Source organism: Cololabis saira, chromosome 14, assembly GCF_033807715.1.
Source record: "Cololabis saira isolate AMF1-May2022 chromosome 14, fColSai1.1, whole genome shotgun sequence".
NCBI classification, from domain to species: domain Eukaryota; kingdom Metazoa; phylum Chordata; class Actinopteri; order Beloniformes; family Belonidae; genus Cololabis; species Cololabis saira.
In genome coordinates, this window is record NC_084600.1 from 22,175,777 (window position 1) to 22,196,824 (window position 21,048).

A 21,048-nucleotide genomic window follows, 5' to 3' on the forward strand; every position below is an offset into this window, starting at 1 on the left:
ATAATTTGATCAGATTTCCTGGGTTCTGCTGAAAAGAAAATACATTGAAAATTCTTGTATTTTTTAACAAATATGGATATAAGCAGACTAAATGCTCTGAGTTCTTAGGGTTAAAATAACCCTAGTCTTTGCTAACAAATGTGTCCATAGAGAAATCCAGAAATATGATTGAATTGACAGAGACATTTGCAGAATGCTAGCAAGGCGTGTCTGACATATAAAACAAAAAAAAGAAAAGTCATCCAGAGCTGGGCAGCTGGCAAAATGGCACATCATGTTAGTATGCTGAGCAGCTTTTTAGCCTGTGGACAGTGTGCAGAAAAAGAGTGGGAGCTGATCCATAAAAACCTGCTCACACCCAGAGGGCCATGCTAAATGCAATCTGTAAACAATGATCTGGATTCACAACAAGAGTGGAAGAAAAAACAAATGTCCTCTAGTCAAGAGCATTCAAATAGATGTTCATTTGCATGAAGAATGATGTCATTTCCCTGAAGCGAAATGACCACAATGCACTATTCAAATTCTAAGTAAGATGTCCATATTTGAACATTAAATCATTCATAATTGTGTAGAGAAAACTGCATTTATACATGTTAAATATTGTAGTGAGTTCTTGCAGGGAAAACAACTGAATCTTTATCCCAAGCGAAGCTGTTTAAGCTGTGAATTCACCACATGGGTATGCAGGCAGCAGGTTTATCCACTCAACATTAAACATTCATTATCATGCACAAGATAGGCAGCGTTGTTCTGAAATTATGCAAAGAGTTGTTTAATCTTTCTTGGCTGGCTGAAAAATCCATATAACATCTTGACAGATAATTGTGTTCAAATCTAAATGTGAAGCAGAGGTTTTATTGGACTTCCTGACTGAAGTGTGCATGTTTGACATCCCAGTGAGTTTAGTGACCAAATTAGACAAGATTATTTCCATGATTCAATATTTTTGAAAGTAGTCACTGATGAGATCAGGCATCTGACAAATAAATATATTGTATTTAACATCTTGAGTGCATGTGTGTGTCAAAGGTGGGTGGTACCTAGAGCATCAGATTATGGTGCGTTAACCAGTGTGTAGGCAACACCCAATAACCTTATGAAGGTTGTTTCAATCAGCAGATATTTTTAATATGTCTGAAATGCTGTTTGGCTGCTTCATTAAAAGCAGTGATGGCTCCGGAGCGCTTTGTTCTATGAAATTGAGTTACAGCAGAAAGCTTAGAGCGCCACCTTGTGGTTAAAGACTCACAGCAGCGTGCTTGCACTAAACAGAAAATGTATTTAAAATAAATAGTTAATAAGGAAAAATTACTCTTTTGTATGTTATTGGTATTTAAAATATTTGAAGACATGGTCAAACTGCACATTTCACTGTAAATAAACCGTCAAAATAAAAAATGTGAGGTGGGATGTTGAGACGAATGTTTTTCAGCAGTAGAGCTTGCACATAGAAAAGAAAAATAAGCGAGGATTATAAACGTTTATTTTCAAAACAAAAGCTGAAAGATGATTTAAGCAATACAAAAGCAAAAATAAAACTCTAAAAGGAATGGACGTTCCTGTTACAAGGCCTCGATGCTGAACAGACTTTAAACCAGGTCAAATTTCAGTAAAAAGAATTTGACTTTTATGTCACATTAGAAGGCTAACGAGGAGAAAAATACACGAGGAAAGATTAAACACTTGGAAAAATCTGAATTCTGTCTTCACTGTAGGTCTGAATTCAAATGTATAACCCAGTCCTGAACTCAATCCAACTCCAGGTAACAAGAACAAGCAGAGCGGGACAACAAACGTCTTCTTATTGCGAGGTGTCCATGGAAGCCGATTCTGAAACACAAATACAGACACCTTGTTTATTCGCTAATATAATCTGCATCAATTATTCCCTTTTTGCAACAGAACCTTTCCATTAAATCATTAAATGGTGTAAAGCCGTGATTCCCAACCCCCGGTCCCCGGACCGGTACCGGGCCGCAGAGCTGTTACTACTGGGCCGTGAAATGGCTTGTGTTCCGATCATAATTAGGGCTGCAACGATTCGCCGACGTTGTCGACAAAAATCGATAATCAAAATTGTCGACAATTGTCACCAGACGTTTTTTTCCAATGGAGTGAGGCTTCTTACTTCACTTTAACTCATACAATCTCTGCCGAGAGCCGCGCAGCACCACAGCATCTCAGCGCAGCTGCGGGTAACAAAACTTCAAGAGTTCGGGAGCGTTTTAGCCTGGATACGGCGAATAAAAAGAAGACTTGCAAGGTTTGCAAAGCAGACCCTGCTTATCACGGGAGCACGTTGGTAATGCACGAGCATTTGAAGAGAAAGCACCTCGGACAGTTGAACGAAACAGACTCGCCTTGGTAAGATATTAAGCGTATTTTGGCTTTAAAAGAGAGCTTTAACGTTTGCCTGACAAAAGTATTTTAAATTAAATGCATGCAGTCTGAAGATGAGAGCCACCATGGACCCTTTCTGCAAAAGAAGCAGACGTGTTCCTGCAACAGGCGACTGCCCTCACTGATCAATACTGCAGCTGATCTGTGATATGAGCAGCTCTCCATGGTTGATGGTGACGGGTTTCAACAAATGATGCACCAGTTCAACCCAGAGAACGTCCTGCCATCCAGAACTCATTTCACCCACTTGATAGAGGAAAAAATATGAGACGTTTTATTTTATCTTATCATTTATTTTTTATATAACACAATTGCCTGTCCTTAAAAAAATAAAAAATAATGGACAGAGGTTTATTTATTTATGGATTTATGTCTATACTGACTGATCACTGTGCCTGTCCTTGTTTTTTTTATTTACTTTTTGTATGAACAGCAGCAAAGTTGAATAAAATATCTATTTTTCATTGAAGTACCCATCTTTCTCGTGTTTATTATCATTTGCCACATAATTAAAGCAACCTCATGCTAAATTTAAGAAAGAAATACTAATTATCCGATTAGTCGACTAATCATTTCAATAATCGGTGACTAGTTGACTATTAAAATAGTTGTTAGTTGCAGCCCTATTTAAAATGCGTTGTTTTTTTCTAAAATGTTTATTAAAATTGACAAATTGTCAACTGGTCCATGAGCTTTTTGTTTATACTTCTGCTGGTCCTTGACACAAAAAAGGTTGGGAACTCCTGGTGTAAAGAGCCTTCAAGTTCAGCTCTGTTGTGATTATCCATCCATCCATCCATTTTCTTCCGCTTATCCGTTCCCGGGTCGCGGGGGCAGCAGTCTCAGCAGAGATGCCCAGACTTCCTTCACCCCAGACACTTCCTCCAGCTCTTCCGGGGGGAGTCCAAGGCGTTCCCAGGCCAGCCGAGAGACATAGTCTCTCCAGCGTGTCCTGGGTCTTCCCCGGGGTCTCCTCCCGGTGGGACATGCCTGGAACACCTCCCTAGGGAGGCGTCCAGGAGGATCCGATACAGATGCCCAAGCCACCTCAGCTGACTCCTCTCAATGTGAAGGAGCAGCGGCTCGACTCCGAGCTCCTCCCGGGTGACCGAACTCCTCACCCTATCTCTAAGGGAGCGTCCAGCCACCCTGCGGAGGAAACTCATCTCGGCCGCTTGTATCTGCGATCTTGTCCTTTCAGTCACTACCCAAAGTTCATGACCATAGGTGAGGGTAGGTGCGTAGATTGACCAGCAAATCGAGAGCTTTGCCTTTCGACTTAGCTCCTTCTTCACCACGACAGTCCGGTACATCGACCGCATAACTGCGGACGCTGCACCGATCCGTCTGTCAATCTACCGCTCCATCGTTCCCTCACTCGTGAACAAGATCCCGAGATACTTGAACTCCTCCACCTGAGGCAGGACTTCTCCACCCACCCGGAGAAGGCATGCCACCCTTTCCCGGTGGAGAACCATGGCCTCGGTTTTGGAAGTGCTGATTCTCATCCCTGCCGCGTCGCACTCGGCCTCAAACCGCCCCAGCACATGCTGAAGGTCCTGGTCCGATGAAGCCAACAGGACAACCTCAGTGACCTCGGCTTGGGTGATGGATGAGCACGCCCCAGAGTCCCCACTCTCTGCTTCCTCAGTGGAAGGTATGTCAGTCGGGTTGAGGAGATCCTCGAAGTATTCCTTCCACCGTCCGACGATGTCCCCAGTCGAGGTCAACAGCTCCCCACCAGCACCATAACCGGTGCCGGCAGAGTACTGCTTCCCCCTTCTGAGGCGCCGAACGGTCCGCCAGAATTTCCTTTGAAGCCGACCGAAAGTCTTCCTCCATGGCCTCCCGACCTCCTCCCAGACCCGGGTTTTTGCCTCCAGGACTGCCCGAGCCGCGGCTCGCTTGGCCTGCCGGTACCTATCTACTGCGTCAGGAGTCCCACCGGCCAACATAGCCCGGTAGGACTCCTTCTTCAGTCTGACGGCATCCTTTACTTCCGGTGTCCACCACCGGGTTCTAGGATTGCCGCCACGACAGGCACCGGAGACCTTGCGTCCACAACTCCGAGCCGCCGCGTCGACAATGGAGGCAGAGAACATGGTCCACTCGGACTCGATGTCCCCCGCCTCCCCCGGGATCCGAGAGAAGCTCTCCCGGAGGTGGGAGTTGAAGATGTCCCTGACAGAGGGCTCAGCCAGACGTTCCCAACAGACCCTCACAATCCGTTTGGGTCTGCCCGGTCTGTCCAACCTCCTCCTCCGCCAGCGCATCCAACTCACCACCAGGTGGTGATCAGTTGACAGCTCAGCCCCTCTCTTCACCCGAGTGTCCAAGACATGCGGCCGAAGGTCAGATGAAACGACAACAAAGTCGATCATTGACCTCCGGCCTAGGGTGTCCTGGTGCCACGTGCACTGATGGACACCCTTATGTTTGAACATGGTGTTCGTGATGGACAAACTGTGACTCGCACAGAAGTCCAACAACAAAACACCACTCGGGTTCAGACCGGGGAGGCCGTTCCTCCCAATCACGCCTCTCCAGGTATCACTGTCATTGCCCACGTGAGCGTTGAAGTCCCCCAGTAGAACAATGGAGTCCCAGGGATTCGTAGGCCCGTAGGCACAAACAACAGTGCGAGACCTTTTCCCGACCCGAAGGCGCAGGGAAACGACCCTCGCGTTCACCGGGGTAAACTCCAACACCTGGCGACTGAGCTGAGGGGCTATAAACAAGCCCACACCAGCCCGCCGCCTCTCACCCTGGGCAACTCCAGAGTAGTGGAGGGTTTCAAGGAGCTGTTGTGATTAATGTATGCTTATACTCGTCCCACTGCTTTAAGGTGACCTACAGATGGATAAGATCTGTGTAATACTTTTAGATTTTATGAAAACAGAATCTATGAGAACCGTTAACAGAGACACACACACTGACCAGCAAACTCACGTGTTTCATTAAAGAGGAAGGAATCCTGATACTCCTTCATGTACTGAGAGGATCTGGCTTCATCCAGGAACAGAGAGTAAACTCTTTTAATGTCCTCCACCTGAACTTCTGTCCCCTGGCAAAAACAAAAACAAAAATCCAAATAAATATAAATACTGAAATAATAAACATTTTAAAAAGTGATGTTGATGATTCCTTTAGGACCGTTTCCTCAGGATGAGCTTACCTTGCGCTTACGACACACCAGTCCTGCCGTGCTGATCAGCTGGATAGCGTAGCGCAGCGACGTCTCCATGCCAATTCTGGTGAGGACTGTGTGAGCCTCCTCACTCAGCTCCACGTCCTCCTCTTCACACCTGAAACATAAGGATCAGTTTTACTTCACCCCTGGAATACTGGGAGGCGTGAACGTTCGTTTTCTGGCAGGTGGCGGAAGGCTGGCTGGATTCTCACCGGATCTTGAGGATCTGCCTCGTCTCTTTTTCAGTGTACGGGGAGGTGGCGATGATGAGCAGGCGATCCAGCAGGTCGATGGGGATACCGTGAGGGCTCTGGTAGTTCGTGCCACGGATTCTGGGGAAAAAAGGGGGGAAAATGCACAAAATTATGATTTGAATACATATGTGAAGAATGAGTTTATATTGAGAACAAAAAAATGGTGACACATGCTTAAAGGACTATTGACATGACTGGAATCACGGGATAGAAGTTTATAAATCTCCAGTGGAGAGCTGTTTTCTCACTGGACGAGCATGAACAGTACCGAGTAATGCCCCTGTTGGTCGCCATGATGAGAACCGGGGACAGGTCACTCTCCAAGGCGCGGTTCAGGAAGGAAAAGCACTCCATGTCCAGCATATGGACCTCGTCAATGAACAACACCTGGGAACCACAGTCGTGGAAAATGTCTTAAATCCAATCATAAAGAAAGTCAAGACAAAGTAACACATATACACACACACACTTACCCCGGGAATAATCTCTGCCTTGCCTTCTTCCCTCCACTCACACACTTTGGCATTAATTTGCTCGCGGACTTCAGACTTGATCTCTCCGGTGTCTCCGGAGAAGAGAGCCAGGAAGCCTTGTGTGCGGCTGTTGATGACGTCAATCTCGTGCAGGGACACTGTGTGCACAACCTCCTTCCTCTTCTGCAGCTCTCCCTCAGGACACTGTACAAACTGTGTCTGCAAGAGCAGAAACAAAACCCTCTTCAAATACAAATCAGAAAGAGTGTGGCCATCATGTTCTGGGGAGATTTAGCTGAGCTATTTGGTGAATTTCAGACCAAAAAAATGCATTAAAAAAAACTGTTATTTTATTGGACTCTTCTGTGTTGTATCAAGTGTAAATAACTTTGAGCCACACTGATCAAATTGAAAATACCCAACATGTTCAATATTTATGGTGAGATATTCTGTTCTTACATCTGAAATTGTATTTAAAGTCTCAACAAAACAAATAACTGTACCTGCTTTACCCCCCAAGAGACCTAAGACATACCAGAATGTTCAAATAATATGACATTTGTAAGAAATGTATTCACCTTCAAATCATAGTATAACATGAAAAATCCTTGGTCACTCCATCTTCAATGTTTCATGCAAACACTCCAAATGTTATTATGGTTCTTTAATGTCTTTCTTTGTCTGCCATTTATTTAAGTGAGATTTTGCAATATTCTTTGTACTTGATATTGTTTCTTTGCTCTTTCATTTCTAAAATTTTTGGGGGGCCAAGCACTGGTGTGAAAACCTATTATTGTGACTTCTTTTTTGGGACTTAAGTGACGCGAGTGCTTACCTGAGCTCCCATGGCATCGTAGTCTCTCGCTCTGGTGAACGAGCGTCCCAACTTGCTGATTTTCCCTGTGGCTTTGTCAATGGTAATAACATCACTGAGGAAATAACAAAACACACAATAGAATAACTCAGCTCAAATGTTATCACATACAACCACCCCTGAAAACAGTCATATGAAGTACAAATGAATGAAAAAGAGAGCCACATACCCAGCTTGAACTTTCTCTTTACTGAGGCTGTCAATCATCTTGTTCCCCAAGTCGTATACGGTCTCCATCTCAGTCGTCTTCAGGGTCAGCTTGCCCACTTTTGCACCCTGGTTGAAAGCATGTCATTTTCAGTAAACACATGCCTGATGTGAATCCTTTTATGCACCAGGTATTATTTTTTTGTGGTATTCAGACCGGTGTCAGACAGGAAACGGATTAATTTACTGGTAAACTTACTGTTCCAGTAGCAGGTCTATCGATTTGAATTTCCACCACTTCTCCTTCAATAATCTCCGTCTCTTCTCTATAAATCAGGAATGACCATAGTGAGTAGTAATTCATTTACAGCATAAAGAATTATAAAAGCAACAATATTATGTGTGCTCACTCACTTGATCCTCACTCCAATGGCTTTTCTAAAAGCTTGGCTCAGTGCCTCAGTCTTGCTCATTTCCAGGGAGAAGATCTCACTACCAGCCAGGGCTGTAAAAGGTGTATCTGGGCCAAGAGACTGTGCGATGCCTGCATACAAAACAAATTCATCCAGTCACTGACAGGGGATCATGAACTCTTTTCAACAAAAACATAACTTAACCCACCTGCATCAATGCAAAGAGACAGTATCGCTTCCAATCAAGAAAGGTATTGTGTTTTGGAAGGCCTCTAAGTAGTTCTTACCCATAGCAATGGCAGTCTTTCCTGTGCCAGGCTGGCCGGCGATCAGCACCGCCCTGCCAGCGATGTGGCCATCTTTGATCATCTCCAAGATGACCCCAGCTGCTCGACGGGAGGCCAGCTGACCAACCATCCCCTGTGACACCTGCAGGTGAACAGGTAACAGATCTACCTCAGCCCAAATTCAAAACATGTCACTGCACACCTGTTCACCAGGCAGTGTTTCAGTGCAACTACAGAGGCTTTTATACATTTAAATTTTATCTTAGTATTACACTTTTACACTAAATTCATCACCTTACACTTTTTACAATGTACAGTGCTTGTCAGAGCAGTGTTGAGAGCCCCTTGTGTTGTCCTGGCAACAGCCGCGGCAATGATTTTTTTTTAATGGCAAAAACATAATAAAAACAAAAGGCACTCTCGCTAAACAGGGGGACATTAGTTTCTTCAACGTTTTATGGATTCGTCACACTGTACAGGGGAGAGATGAGTAAAGAGCACACTTAAGACAAAATCCCCTTCGTGTCATTCCGAAATAGTCAGCCAGGAAGGACATTATGAGGAATGTTATGATACAGCCTGTGAACAGTTGGTAACAGTTAACAGTTCGTCTTCATATGCGATCCTGCATCATCTCTTGCTGCAAATATTTGTGCAGTCATTCATGATAATGCAGGCTTTTGTTCAAATAAGCACTTAAGGACACAGTTCACCCTTCACTCTCTGCACAAACCATGTAAAACTGGACTGCAACAGTATGATGTCGCACATCAGCAGCTTTGAATGTACAGCTAATTAATTTGAAGCAGAGTTCCCGCGAGTTGCATATAAACCTGAGCATGACATACAAACTTAGTACTGATACATTAACTGATACATTTTTAAAACCATTCATAGGGAATATTTAACACCCTATAAGAGGTTCTTCATATGCAACATTTCTGCACGTTTTGGAACAGTTGCCTCTACTTTTTAAATCCATGTTAACGCTGTTTTGTCTGATGTACTTCAAGCTTCCTTTTCTTTGCACCCAAGTTTCTGTCTCCTTAATGAGAACTCTAATGTCAGTTTAAAGCAAATTCAGTTTTACTGCTTAAAAAGAAAAGATCTATGAAACACATTAAGTCATTTTGGAGTCACAGTCCCATCAACATCATTAACCTTAAAGTATCTCTGGAACAGCTTTACAAAATCCAACCAGCAACGAGGGACAAATGGAAGGTTTTAAAAGGACAATGATTACGTACTAAGTGCTTGATAGTGCACATCTGCCAAATTTCCATCCTACCATAATTTAAGTCAGTTCAAAAGGTACTTTATTAATCTCCAGAGGAAAATTAGTTAATAAATTAATCATGGACTCATATGTCTGTATCCTTTTCTCCATCCTATCCTGTGTTTGAAAAACAAACTGTGATCCCAAGAGTCTCAATATGTCGCAAGTATATAAGGTTGTTACCTGTCTTGGCTCCAATGCATCATCCAAACCAAGGCCACGAATGTGAGAATGGGCACCTTTAGGAATAAGGGGAAAATTAGCCTCATTTAAAGGATTCATCGGAAATCAGACCTTACTTGCATCAACATACACTGCACTTACAATATCATCACCAAACTTGTATTATTTCCATCAGTTTATGAGTAAAAAGAAATTCTTACCAATTCTCTCGATCCGTGTGATGTCACGAACCTCTGGAACCTTTGTAGCCGCCATACTGTTTGAAGTTAAGAGTAGACATAAATGAGAAAGGATAAATAACAAACAGTGGGGGGGAAAAAAGTTATTTCACCTATCTAAATAAAAAAGGTATGTGTTCTCAGTTAAAGTAATAAAATATATGCAATAGGTTCAACAATGCAAATCTGAATAGTTCACTGAATGAGAAACTTTAAAACATAGCCTGTCCAAAACAAACACACAAGTTGGTGTTATATCAGATATTTTGAGTTGGCATTTACTTCAGACACTCAAATTTATGCTTTCAAGCACAGAATATATATATATATATATATATATATATATATATATATATATATATATATATATAGTGTCATTGTAATTTCTCTTTAAACTTGTTAGCTCTGTGATCCATGTAAAACTAATAACATCCAGGTTACAGAAGTGAATGGAAAACAGCTGTCATGACCTAAAACTGCACTTTACAGTTAACAAAAACACAAAAACTAGTAAGTAAGTGAAGTAGGGGAGTCTGTCCAGGCGGTTGTCATAGCGACAGCAGAACCGCATGTGACAACACGAGAACAGCCCAGCGACATTACAACTGAAAATGTAATCTGTCACCAGACTTTAATTCAAATAAGTTGTATTATCAAGCCAAACTAAAGCAGAATGAGGGCGAGAATAACGACATTTAACGATAACGCCTGCTAATGTTGTGTTAGCAAATGAGCTAACTCCATTCATGGCTTTTCTCACACATTACCAACCGCAATATTTATAGTAGGAGCTCGTGAATACGTATTTAACTTATTGAATGTAAGCCCAAAACATCCAGTCTGAAATATGTAAGTGAGGTCTTTTTGAGATCATTATTTGAAGGGTTTGTGCTCACCTTATGCACACATGAGAGAACGCGGCGCTTCTTCTGAAAGTGTGCCGGTTAAAAATGTCCGACGAGAAACAAGTCCTGCACTTGTATTACATTCAGAAGACCAGTGCCCTCTTTTGACTTGGAGGTTAATAACAACGCTGAGCTAGGTAGGTCCAAAAGAATAGGGTTTTTTTCTTACATTTTTGAAACATTTTTAAATGTTTAAATCTGTTAGTTTCATCTTAGACATGAATGTGTTATTGTGATTTTAGCATCATGGCTGCCAAGAAACAGCAGCCATGCCTTGTGCCTTTGTCTTTGTTTAAATTTTATCTTGCTTTTATTTTACCTTTCCCTGTGCGATTTGATGATGCTGTATGTCAGTTACATAATTTTTTATGTAGAGTGGTCAAATCCTTTAAAATTATTAAAAATGAAATAGAGACGTCACAGTCTGAGCCACATCTGTGGTGGAATTATATAAATGTCGCATTTAAAATAATTGTTCTTTCCCTCTGTAGTGTTGGGTCTCCCCTAGGCCTTTTCTTTAAAACAGAATATTTGAAAGCAGAAACAGACTCTCTTAAGCAAGATGTGCTTTGATTTACGACCTGTGTATCTTTTACTGATGAGTTTCAGTGTTGGTAGACCTGTCGAGGTTGATGGATAACAGCTGCTGAAACAACAGCAGCCTCGTCCTCTATAAAAGCCTGACGCTTTAAGGTCCCAGATTCTGCAGAGTCTGTTTTATGCTTCTTTATTATTGTAATAAAGTTGGCGTTGGAGCAGTCTTTTTTTATCCTTTTTTCACACTCATGGACAAGAGACTGAGGTCAAGAGCAAACTCAATTAACCACAACTCTATTTGAAATATATTAATCTGCAATCAAATCATACTTAACAATGTAGTACAACTATAATATAAATATTCCTTTGACTCTAATCTGTGGTGAATACTTATTTATTTATTTACCTTTAATCTGACTATGTAATCCTGATTACATTACCCATCCCTCCATTTTACAAAATGGGCAAGTGTAGAGACAGTTGAGATATGTTAAGGCACGAATCCTGTTTGACACAATCAACTGCATGGTAACATATCATTGCCTGCTTATGTTTCTAAATTATTGTCGAAAAGCAGAACTATTTAACCACTTTTTGTCCTGTTTCTGTCTTTACAATTTATTTTAACAGTAAATCAATCAGGGTGTTGTGCAGAATCTTTGAGGGACTCCTGATAGTCTGATGAAAGCCTGATGATCAGCACTGCACACATTTCTCCACCAGAGGTGGCAAAGCTCATATAATGAAAGATTAAGAAAAACTATGTAAGAAAATTTGTAGTAATGCTCAACAACTACACACAGATAAAATTAGACAGCAATCAAGATTTTTTGTGAAAAGACCAAATAGTAACCGGGGACAAAGAATTTGTTTTGACCATTTCACGTTGACATATCTGTGAAAGGCTGCAATTTAAACAAGAGCCGTTTAAATTCATTCTGAGATGAGACATACAAATATGGTACAATCACTAATGCATTTGTTGTTCAAAGCTGTAGACAACCTTTCTACCTTCAGAGAAATTGTAGAAAAATGTAGTTTCAACGATATATAAATAAAGTTCAAAATATCACAGAACACTTTTCTTTAGCCTCCTGTAATCTTAGTTGTTTTTCTTGTGCTTTGGTTTGGTTTTTAAGGGAGTTTTCATATTCTTTTTACTACTATTCTCAAATTTCTTCACTAAGGCTCAGATTTAGGGGTTTTAGAGAAAAACCTTCATTTTAACAGCAGGAGAGTGAAGACTCCTGAGCATGAATCACTGAATTCCAAGTGTTTTAACCAGAATTTGAACCCCTTGACTTGATGAGTGTCTTTAGAGGAGGTGAATGTGTCTTGAAATGAATCTCATCCATGTCTTAACTCAAGAGTCTCTCAGTTACTCCCCACCAGTTCCTTCAAGATTCCTCTTAAATCTTGCAGACGGCCGCAAAGACAACACTGTTGTTCAAACACAAAGATGATGTCATCATGCATACAATTTATGTCTCATTCAGTCTCAAAACTCACTAAATCCATTATATTTTTAATAATATGACTTATGATGGCGGTGATAGTGATGTTGCAAGCAAATATCTTATGATGAAGCATCTGTGATTTATGCTGCTACGGATGAAGAAACCGGACTTGCAAATGATTCAATAAAATAACAGTATATGTAAGATGTTTATTGAAAAAAATAAGTATAATCAAATTATAGCATCTGTCAATCAAATATAGCTTACAATTTTAAATGCCTTTTCACCTTCTACACCCTCTTGCTTTTCACATGTTGATTAAAAAAATATTCACATTCAACAGAAAACTTCTTCCCGGATCAAAAACATATTTTATGATGTCAAAAACACTGTATCTATTGTAAACAAAAATATATAAAATGATATCAGAGAGTACTAATATTGACTGTAATTTGCTGTACAACAACCACAGGCAGGTGTTATCCAATCACAGCTGGATGATGTTGACGGCTGACTCGTACCAGACCCAGAAGCCTGGGTAGACAGCTTCACTAAAGGCCACATTGAAGCGGTGGATGAGAGACATGGTGTCTCCTACAACAGAGTAGAAGGAGAGCGTGCCCCCGGCGTGGTCCAGGAAAACCCCGATGCGGGAGGAGTAGGGCGCATTGATCTCGATCTGGTCCTTGTTGTGGCGGGCTGAGTAGCTGGAGTCAGAGCAGAACAGGCTCCAGGACTTACGGTTGTAGCCGATGCGGCAGTTGTCACCGTAGCCTGTCCTCTTGATGCCCTTGTAGGTGACGCCCATGGCAGCCCCCTCCCCGCTCCAGTCCACCTCCCAGTAGTAGGCGCCTCCGGATAGAGGCTCCTTACACAGGACCTGAGGCAAGGAGTCAAACCTGGCAGGGCTGTCCCCGTAGGACTGGGGGTCTCTCTTCAGGGTGGCTTTCCTGTTCCCGCGGGACAAGTAGAGCTGTCTGTAGGCTGTGTTCTGGTCCATAGTGAGAGGGCAAGCATCTAAGGATAGACAGAAATACAATTGAACATTTGCTTAATAAGAGGAAGCAATTGACTTAAATTCTAGGGTTAAGTACAAATGAAGGAGAGTAAAGCCTTTGTTTCACAGTTTCTAAAAAAAACCCTCACCATTGTTCTATCAACCGCAAGTTCCCAGAGGTTAGCAGAATGTAATTACAAGCTCTGTTAGATATTTAACTCGCTTTTGCAATAGCATGCTCTATATAGGAAAAGTGGGAGACCCTCTGGCGGCACACACACAACGTTAGAATAACCAAAGATGTCACCTGCCTGCTGTGTACCTCTACCTCTGCAGGTCACAGTTGGTGGGACACTCGGCGGGCGCGGCTAGTTCGGCCCGGCCTATGATCTGGAACGCCAGAATATCAACACTGTTTGTGAGTTTGACCACAAACAGATGTTCATCAAACATCTGCAGTTGTAAGGAGCATTCTCAATTGCTCTTAAACTTTTGTTTTGTTTTTTTTTTTCAGATTAGGTAAAAAAAAAAAGCTAACAGGCTAAAGAAAAAGAAAGAAAAAGAAAATCCTAAACCTGAGGAAGTGCCAGCAAGATAAGAAATTTGTAAGGAATCTGTCCCGGTCTCTGTCAACACTGTGGGACATGCAGTTGCTTCTAAAGCACAGATTTTGTGGTCAGCCACAGGGTCTGACAGAGAATCTCATCAGCATCTCATTTGCCTCTCAGGCTGAACTGAGCAGAGAGAGCACAGAGCTGTGTCACTGCAGCAACCAGGATCACAAAAGAGACTCACGTCTCAGGAAGTCTTCTCTGTACTGAGGATCCTGGGTTGGTGGAGACTTGTAGATGGCTGCTTCTTCATCTGTAGAAGTACATAATATAATAAACACAACTCTAACCAAAAGATTGTCACAGTAGCATATCAAATACATTACACCATTTAAATAATGACAGTCAAAAACATTGTGTAATACATGTGTTATAGATGTGTGATATATAATTATTCCCTTCTTGAGTAATGAAGGTGATCTAAACTCTCCTCGCTCACAGGTCCTTCCTGATTTCTGTTTTAGAGGAGTGGTTTAACCAATACTTGCTAACAGGCTGACACAACTAATCAAAGTAAAAGTTTAACCATGCAGCAACCGTGTGACCTCAGACTGGCCTTGAATGAAAAGTGTGTCCAAACATCAAGCAGGACTGCACAAGAAGCTGTCAGGATCATTTTGTTTGTAGCACACCTTCTGGCTTCAGGTTTTGATTAAACAAAATCACCTGCGCTGTTATTACAACCGGTTACTCACTTTTGATGGAGCGTCTCTTTTTGGATTCGTCCAGTTCACAGAAGGTCATTTTGTTAACTGTAAATGAAGAGATAACATAATATGTTCATAACCTGTCCATAGTGATGTAACAACACCAAACTGGTCTGGATACTGGCTCTGTACTCACTCGTCTTGGCAACCTTCACCAGTTCATCATTGCTGAATTCGTTCAGGTGCTGCTTCATCTCGGACACGGCTTTGGTTACTGGGCCGAAAGTGAAGTAGGGGTTGACGGATACTGAAGGCAGCTCCTCAGCATCTGTCTGGGCTATCAGCATGTGGTAACTCTGAAGACAGGAAAAAACCGCAACACCTTTAAGATCATTTATTGGTTTATGTTTGTTTTGGGCTGTAGTTTCAAAGGTTTTTGACAGGATAGCGTTGTTTTAGCAACAAGGTCTCATGTTTCAGTTACCTGGATGAAGTGGATGTGGTCTTCAGTGCGGGACAGCTGGGTGATCTCATTGTCTCTCCTCTTCAGGTCAGCGATCTCGTGGCTCAGGCGCTCCATGTGGCCCTCAGCGTTGCTGAGCGCTGCTCTCTTGTTGGAGGATATCAGCTTCACCATCTCTTGCTGCATCCTCTCAATGGCGCGCATCATGTCACCGAACATCTTCTCGCACTCCTGCATGGCTCTCTGGGCTGAGTTCTGCACAGAAGACATGGCGGCGTTGCCGTTAGTCAAGTACGTGTCACACTAGTTTTACGAGCACACCTTGAACCTGTCATCTCTGCTACGAGAAGGAATGTTATTGGTGTGGGCTCGCTGGTTAGTCTGATGGATGACGGAGGCACCAACCTTGAGCGAGTCCACTGCTTGTTTCAGCTCCTCCATCTGCTTAAGACGGTCATGAATCTTCTCCTGGATCTCCGCCTGGGTGGAGCCTAGCCGTTGCTGGGAATCAAACAGCAGAAAATGTTCATGATTATGAAGATTGTTCCCTAAATTAAATGTAAAAAATAATAAAATCACCCTTTCTTAATGCATCAATGTTAGGCTTGTTAATACAGTCAGAAGCTGCCTTGGAGGCCAACTGCCACATTATTACATCTAAATCTGCAGCAGGCTCAACATTGTTTAGTTTGTTTCATCTTTTAGCTGCTTTTTCTTTTGCTCTGTCAATTATATCTGTCGTATTGTTACATATTAAAAGTAACAGTCTAATCCGATGAAACATTACATTTTCTTGTATTTTTCATGGTTTCTTGTTTTTGTTTCATTCTTTTTTCCCCATTTTAGTGTTGACCTCGACTGTTTTTCCGCGTCTGGTATTCCAGTCAACCGTGTTTGTGTTTGACCTTGAATGCTGTTTAATTTCAGGAGCTTGCTGGCTCATGTATTATCTTCTCTTCGTTCCACCCGGCTCTCCACATTGTCTCGTCCCTTTTTCTCTGCCTCTTGTCATAATTTGTCATAACCTGCCCCCGTTTTTTTCTTCCTTCTTTTTTTTTCTTCTTGGCAAGCTCCTTGTAGTTATCTTTTGTTCTCTTCCTGTTGTGCTTCTGTATTGTTATCCTACACTTCCTAGTTACCAGGTCTGTTCCTCTCAGCCCGACTTATTTTCCGTTTGGACTTCATGCTACGTGTGCAGCACTTTTAGCTTTTCTCCAAAAGTGTATTTTATTTTAAATCTGCCAGAAACAGTAGCAGCCTGAGGCAGACGTGTTGCCAGTTTGAGTGGTTTAACTCACCTGTTCGTCAGCTCTCTCCTGCTCTGCAGAAACCATGTCGTGTCCCTTGTGTTCTTTCACCGTGCACAGCACACAGATGCACATCTGGTCAGTGCGGCAGAACAGCTCCAGACCCTTCTGATGCTGCGGGCAGATCTGCCTGTCCAGGTGGCCGATTTCATCCACCAGCTTGTGCCTTTTAAAAGTGGCCGACTCATAGTGAGGTTTCAGGTGCTTCTCGCAGTAGGAGGCCAGACACATCAGGCAGGTCTTCACGGCTTTGTGCTTCTTGCCAATGCAGATGTCACAACCCACATCCTGGGGTCCTGCGTAGTTGTAGTCGGGCGACGGAGGAGGAGGTGGGAAGGACTCCGAGCTGCGTTGGAGGGTACCCTGGTGGGAGCTTGTCATGCGTCTTGGAGTGGGCCTCTTGTTGTAAGTGACCCTGCACTGAGGGCAGAGGTACGAGCCCGTGTGGTCAGCATGGTCCCAGTATGTCCTCAGGCAGATGGAGCAGAAGATATGACCGCACGGGATGGACACAGGGTCCCGGAGATATTCCTTACAGAGGTGGCAACTCTCTGGGTCAGAAGACATGGAGAAAACCTGGTTCTGTTCTTTCCAAGGGAGACAAAATGCTCTTAAGACTAATCTTGACTTGTGAAAGCACAGTGGCAAAGTGAGCTTACAGGTTGTACGGGAGCAAGTTATATAGGGTAAACAGGAAGAGGACAAACTGGTTAAGCCGAAACCAGTATGTCAAGGGCGGGGTAAGTGAAGGGACACAGTGACTGCTTCCATCTGTTACAAGCGCAAAAATGAACGAAATGTGAAATCTAAAGATACAGAAGTGTTGGCAACCAAAAATCTAGTCCCATATATTTTTAAAAATGTAATCCTGACATATTAATTGAAACAAAAAGATAAAGGAGGTACATATTTACGGTCTTAGACATTTCTAAGGAAATGGGATGTGCAATTACATTATGAAAGTATGACACTTGGATTCAATTTATTAGTATCCCAATCCCAGAGAGATAAGCAATCAAAAAAGAGTCATACACAACTAAGAGATAACAGAGTAAAGAGATCACAGGTGCATCATACACCAGTTATGTGTACTGTTATTATCTAGCGTTAGAGACTGTCTGTTCCCTATCAGCATGCAGAGATATCTGCCCAGATCAGAGTACAAACTGGCCTCTCGCTGATGTTCTCTATACTTTGACTAATATCAAAGCTCATGTTCTAGAGATCAGCCCTAATGTCTGTTTGGTTTCTCTCCCAATTAGTGACCCTTTTCATCAGGATATGAATGGCATCAACACCAAATAAACCATTTTATTGGCCTCAGATTCTGACCTTCATCTGATCCAAGACCAGCAAACCCATGAGTCTTTTTGCTTTGCTTGACAGGATGCCCCCACCCTCTGTGGGTCAACACTTGGCTTGTATTTTGGTAAAATTCTGCTAAATAAGAAAGTGTAGAGTTACACTATAAGAAAGCTATAAAAAGTTCCCTCTTCTGAGCTAAAAAGCTCAGTCTGTGTATTTCCCCTCAAAGTGGACACACCTCCCAGCCAAGATGGAGTTTCGGGGCTGTTGAGATGGAGGCAGGAATGCAACTACACTTGATAGCCCAGATAACAGGAGGGCCAGGAAAGCTTACTTAAAAGATTCCATTGTGTTGGAGCCAGCAGAGTCCAGCCAGAGTGCCCAGCATTATGTGGGCTCTGTGGCGTGTCAACAACAGTAACTACAGCTGACACGCAAGACTAAATGTAGCATCCTATTTGAGAAAAGAAAATCCACTGACTGAAGTGTTACTCGTTACTGCAAGTGATCTCACATGAAAAGACTTTTGATATAAGAAAAGGGTTCTGGTGCCCTTTTAATCTTCCCACTGCCACTCATACTGTAGATCATAACGCACTATTATCTTGCCGGGACTTGTATGTTGGCATTAAAGGTAGAGCTCTCAATGGTTTCAGTTTAATATTTCAATTCTGTATTTTCTCAATTAAATTCTGTTTTTTTTTCTTCCTGTTTTTCTTTCCACGTGGGCCAGTATTCTTCATCTGCAGGCCCACTTAGTTGTGGAGTACCACAAGGTTCCATCTGGGGCCCTTTTCTTTTTGGATTAGACACGCTTCCATTTGGGCCCATATTTAGAAAGTATAATATTGGTCTTTGTTTTGCTGTTTATTTGCAGATTTATCTGCTCATACAGACAATCTGTGTTGCTTTTATACAGCCTTTGTTGAACTGTTTACAGGAAGACATTATTGCATTTAGTCCAACATTTTAGATGGATATGGCAGTGCTATTGTACTGGAGACCTTGGTTGGATTTTTTTTTTATTATTAGGTTTTTACATTTGATAAACAGATCAGTACAATTATTAAGACCAGCTACATTTAACAAAGGCCCTTTACTTTAAAAGATGTTTTGAGGGTTACTCATGCTTGTTCTGTTACTTGGTGTTTACTAATTAATTGTATATTGGATTTAATTAATTGTTGTTACGTTGTTTGGAAACTGTACAGTTTGCCTTTTGACCGGGAACCAATGATATGTGGGGACTTTACTCTAGTGCTGGCGTCTCTCCCAGTTCTTCCTGCCCAGTTCAGGATCCAGTTTAAGATTCCTAATGTTATGGTAAATCCTTTTTGTCTAAACTCCTCAATTTCACACCCATCATTTGTACAGACTAGTCAACTGAGGTTGTTTTAAATGTGTTAATAGTAATAATAAACATTGAATTGACTTAACTAACTCTATATGATATTAAAAATGATCACACTTTGCGTAATCGTTTCACAGAAGTGGAATTAATTAACACCAGACATATTTAAAATGACACTAAAACCTGCACATATAACCTGGCACAATATCGTTGATATCTTACACGGATGGGCTACCTGGCGTCAGGGAGTGCCAGGGACAACGTTTACTTTGGTGGACCCACAGTTTCCCAGAAGCATACTGCAATCTAACAAAATGATCAATGTTTCCATATGTATTCCTAGTTTCCTAGTTCCTACTTTGCTCCACTAGCCGTATTGTTCCTATTTTAAAACAGGACTTGGACTTTGTTCTCATAAAAACAAAATGTATATTTTTATGGGGAAGAAAACCTCACTTAGCCATACCCACTTAACCTCAAAGTCTGAGCTACCTGACAGCATGTTTCACCTTATCTCGAGCCCATTTCACATCATGCCCGAGAATCTGTTTCATATCAAAAGGAATTATGTGAGCAAAAAAGATCAAATGACTATCTGTCACAAGTTCATTACTTACATAAGAGCTTCTCTCTGCTGAGATGGACGTGCTCCAAAACACAGACATGTTTCCCTTCAGTCTTTTTCAAAAGCCAAAGCTTAGATCTGAGCTTGCTTTGAAGTTTTTACTTTGACTTTTTTACTCATTGTGTTGGCTATTTTCTTGTCATGTATGCGTTGCAAAGGTCCTGCTTTTTGGAAGAGTAGATAATAAAGCACGCTCCCTTAGAATCTAACAGTGCTATTATGCATTTCCTTTTGTTTTGGTTAAATTTTATACAACTTCATGAATACATCATTCCACCACACTGCTCATCCAGTCATTTATTACCCCCTTTTCTTATTTAAACGTTGTGTTACTATGGCAATCAGCACATCTGTCCACTGTTTTCTGATAACATTTTTAAATACGATGCCTTTCTGTTTTGACTGCTCATACTCAGTGCAGTGGATCCTCCTTTCCTTTGATCAAATAGCCATTTGTGCTCACTCACACGCTGTAATGAAGGCTGACCCCTCAGATTGAACTTGGACTGGACTGCGGATAACTGTGGGGTTTCTTTCTGCTTCATCAAAGAAAACAAAGACTTATACAACCAGGCTGCACTTTAAAGAAGCGTGTTATTAAATCTGGTTCCAGCATCCTGCATCTTAAACATTACGATGCCTTATTCTAGCTTTCCAAAGTTGCCATATACAAAACACTGGCATGTCGATCCAATTCATAGTGAAGCTTTTGTCGGTCCGCAGCGCTCCTCTCTACAAACAGGTGGTTAATCTGTAAGCACAGAGCGCTCCCTTTACTCCAGAGGAAGGAAGGAAAAACTGGCTTATCAGAAACTCCAAATATGGAGAGGTGAAACTACCAAGTGTATGAAGTAATGCATGATATGAATTGAGGGTGGGGCGTGTGTTTTTTTTCAAATTTTTAAATTACTTCAAATTATGATTCAAGATCAGTCATAACATTCAATATTTATTCCCAAAACTTTATTCAAAATATATTTCAAGCTGAGGTTGACTTGATGGCCTTTAAAAGTGAAATGAATGTTAGTTTTGGTGGAAACCAATAGATTAGGCCTAATGGGGATGCTAATGAGTGGCTATGATATAATCACCTCATGCTGAGACCCCAGGGTCCTCTCTGCAGTT

At 41.9% G+C, this 21,048-nt stretch overlaps 2 protein-coding genes across 2 annotated transcripts; both read right to left on the bottom strand.

Moving 5' to 3' along the window:
• Nucleotides 1-1,469: 1,469 nt before the first annotated feature.
• ruvbl2 (RuvB-like AAA ATPase 2) lies at nt 1,470-10,663 on the bottom strand. The gene is made up of 14 exons (XM_061740158.1): nt 10,615-10,663; nt 9,701-9,756; nt 9,501-9,556; nt 8,042-8,183; nt 7,756-7,885; nt 7,601-7,667; nt 7,364-7,470; nt 7,156-7,249; nt 6,321-6,539; nt 6,116-6,234; nt 5,806-5,925; nt 5,579-5,708; nt 5,353-5,467; nt 1,470-1,833 (listed from the first exon to the last, which is right to left on the bottom strand). The coding sequence occupies exons 2-14, from the start codon at nt 9,753-9,755 to the stop codon at nt 1,805-1,807; spliced, it is 1,383 nt and encodes a 460-aa protein (XP_061596142.1). The 5' UTR covers nt 9,756; nt 10,615-10,663; the 3' UTR covers nt 1,470-1,804.
• A 2,143-nt stretch (nt 10,664-12,806) lies between these two features.
• ftr83 (finTRIM family, member 83) lies at nt 12,807-17,280 on the bottom strand. The gene is made up of 7 exons (XM_061740968.1): nt 16,634-17,280; nt 15,741-15,836; nt 15,357-15,590; nt 15,069-15,228; nt 14,921-14,977; nt 14,410-14,478; nt 12,807-13,634 (listed from the first exon to the last, which is right to left on the bottom strand). Exons 1-7 carry the CDS (start codon nt 17,207-17,209, stop codon nt 13,105-13,107), a joined length of 1,722 nt encoding a protein of 573 aa, XP_061596952.1. The 5' UTR covers nt 17,210-17,280; the 3' UTR covers nt 12,807-13,104.
• Between the last annotated feature and the right edge of the window lie 3,768 nt (nt 17,281-21,048).

Bases quoted from the DNA above. Each gene is read 5' to 3' on its own strand.
- ruvbl2 (XM_061740158.1), bottom strand. From the start codon at position 9,755: ATGGCGGCTACAAAGGTTCCAGAGGTTCGTGACATCACACGGATCGAG. The intron at 5,926-6,115 runs GTACTGTTCATG...TTTTTTCCCCAG, and splicing joins ACCAACAGGGGCATTACTCG to AATCCGTGGCACGAACTACC. The intron at 5,709-5,805 runs GTGAGAATCCAG...CTTATGTTTCAG, and splicing joins AGGCAGATCCTCAAGATCCG to GTGTGAAGAGGAGGACGTGG.
- ftr83 (XM_061740968.1), bottom strand. From the start codon at position 17,209: ATGTCTTCTGACCCAGAGAGTTGCCACCTCTGTAAGGAATATCTCCGG. The intron at 15,837-16,633 runs GTGAGTTAAACC...TTTGATTCCCAG, and splicing joins AGGAGAGAGCTGACGAACAG to CAACGGCTAGGCTCCACCCA. The intron at 13,635-14,409 runs GTGAGTCTCTTT...GTCTATCCTTAG, and splicing joins CAGAGAAGACTTCCTGAGAC to ATGCTTGCCCTCTCACTATG.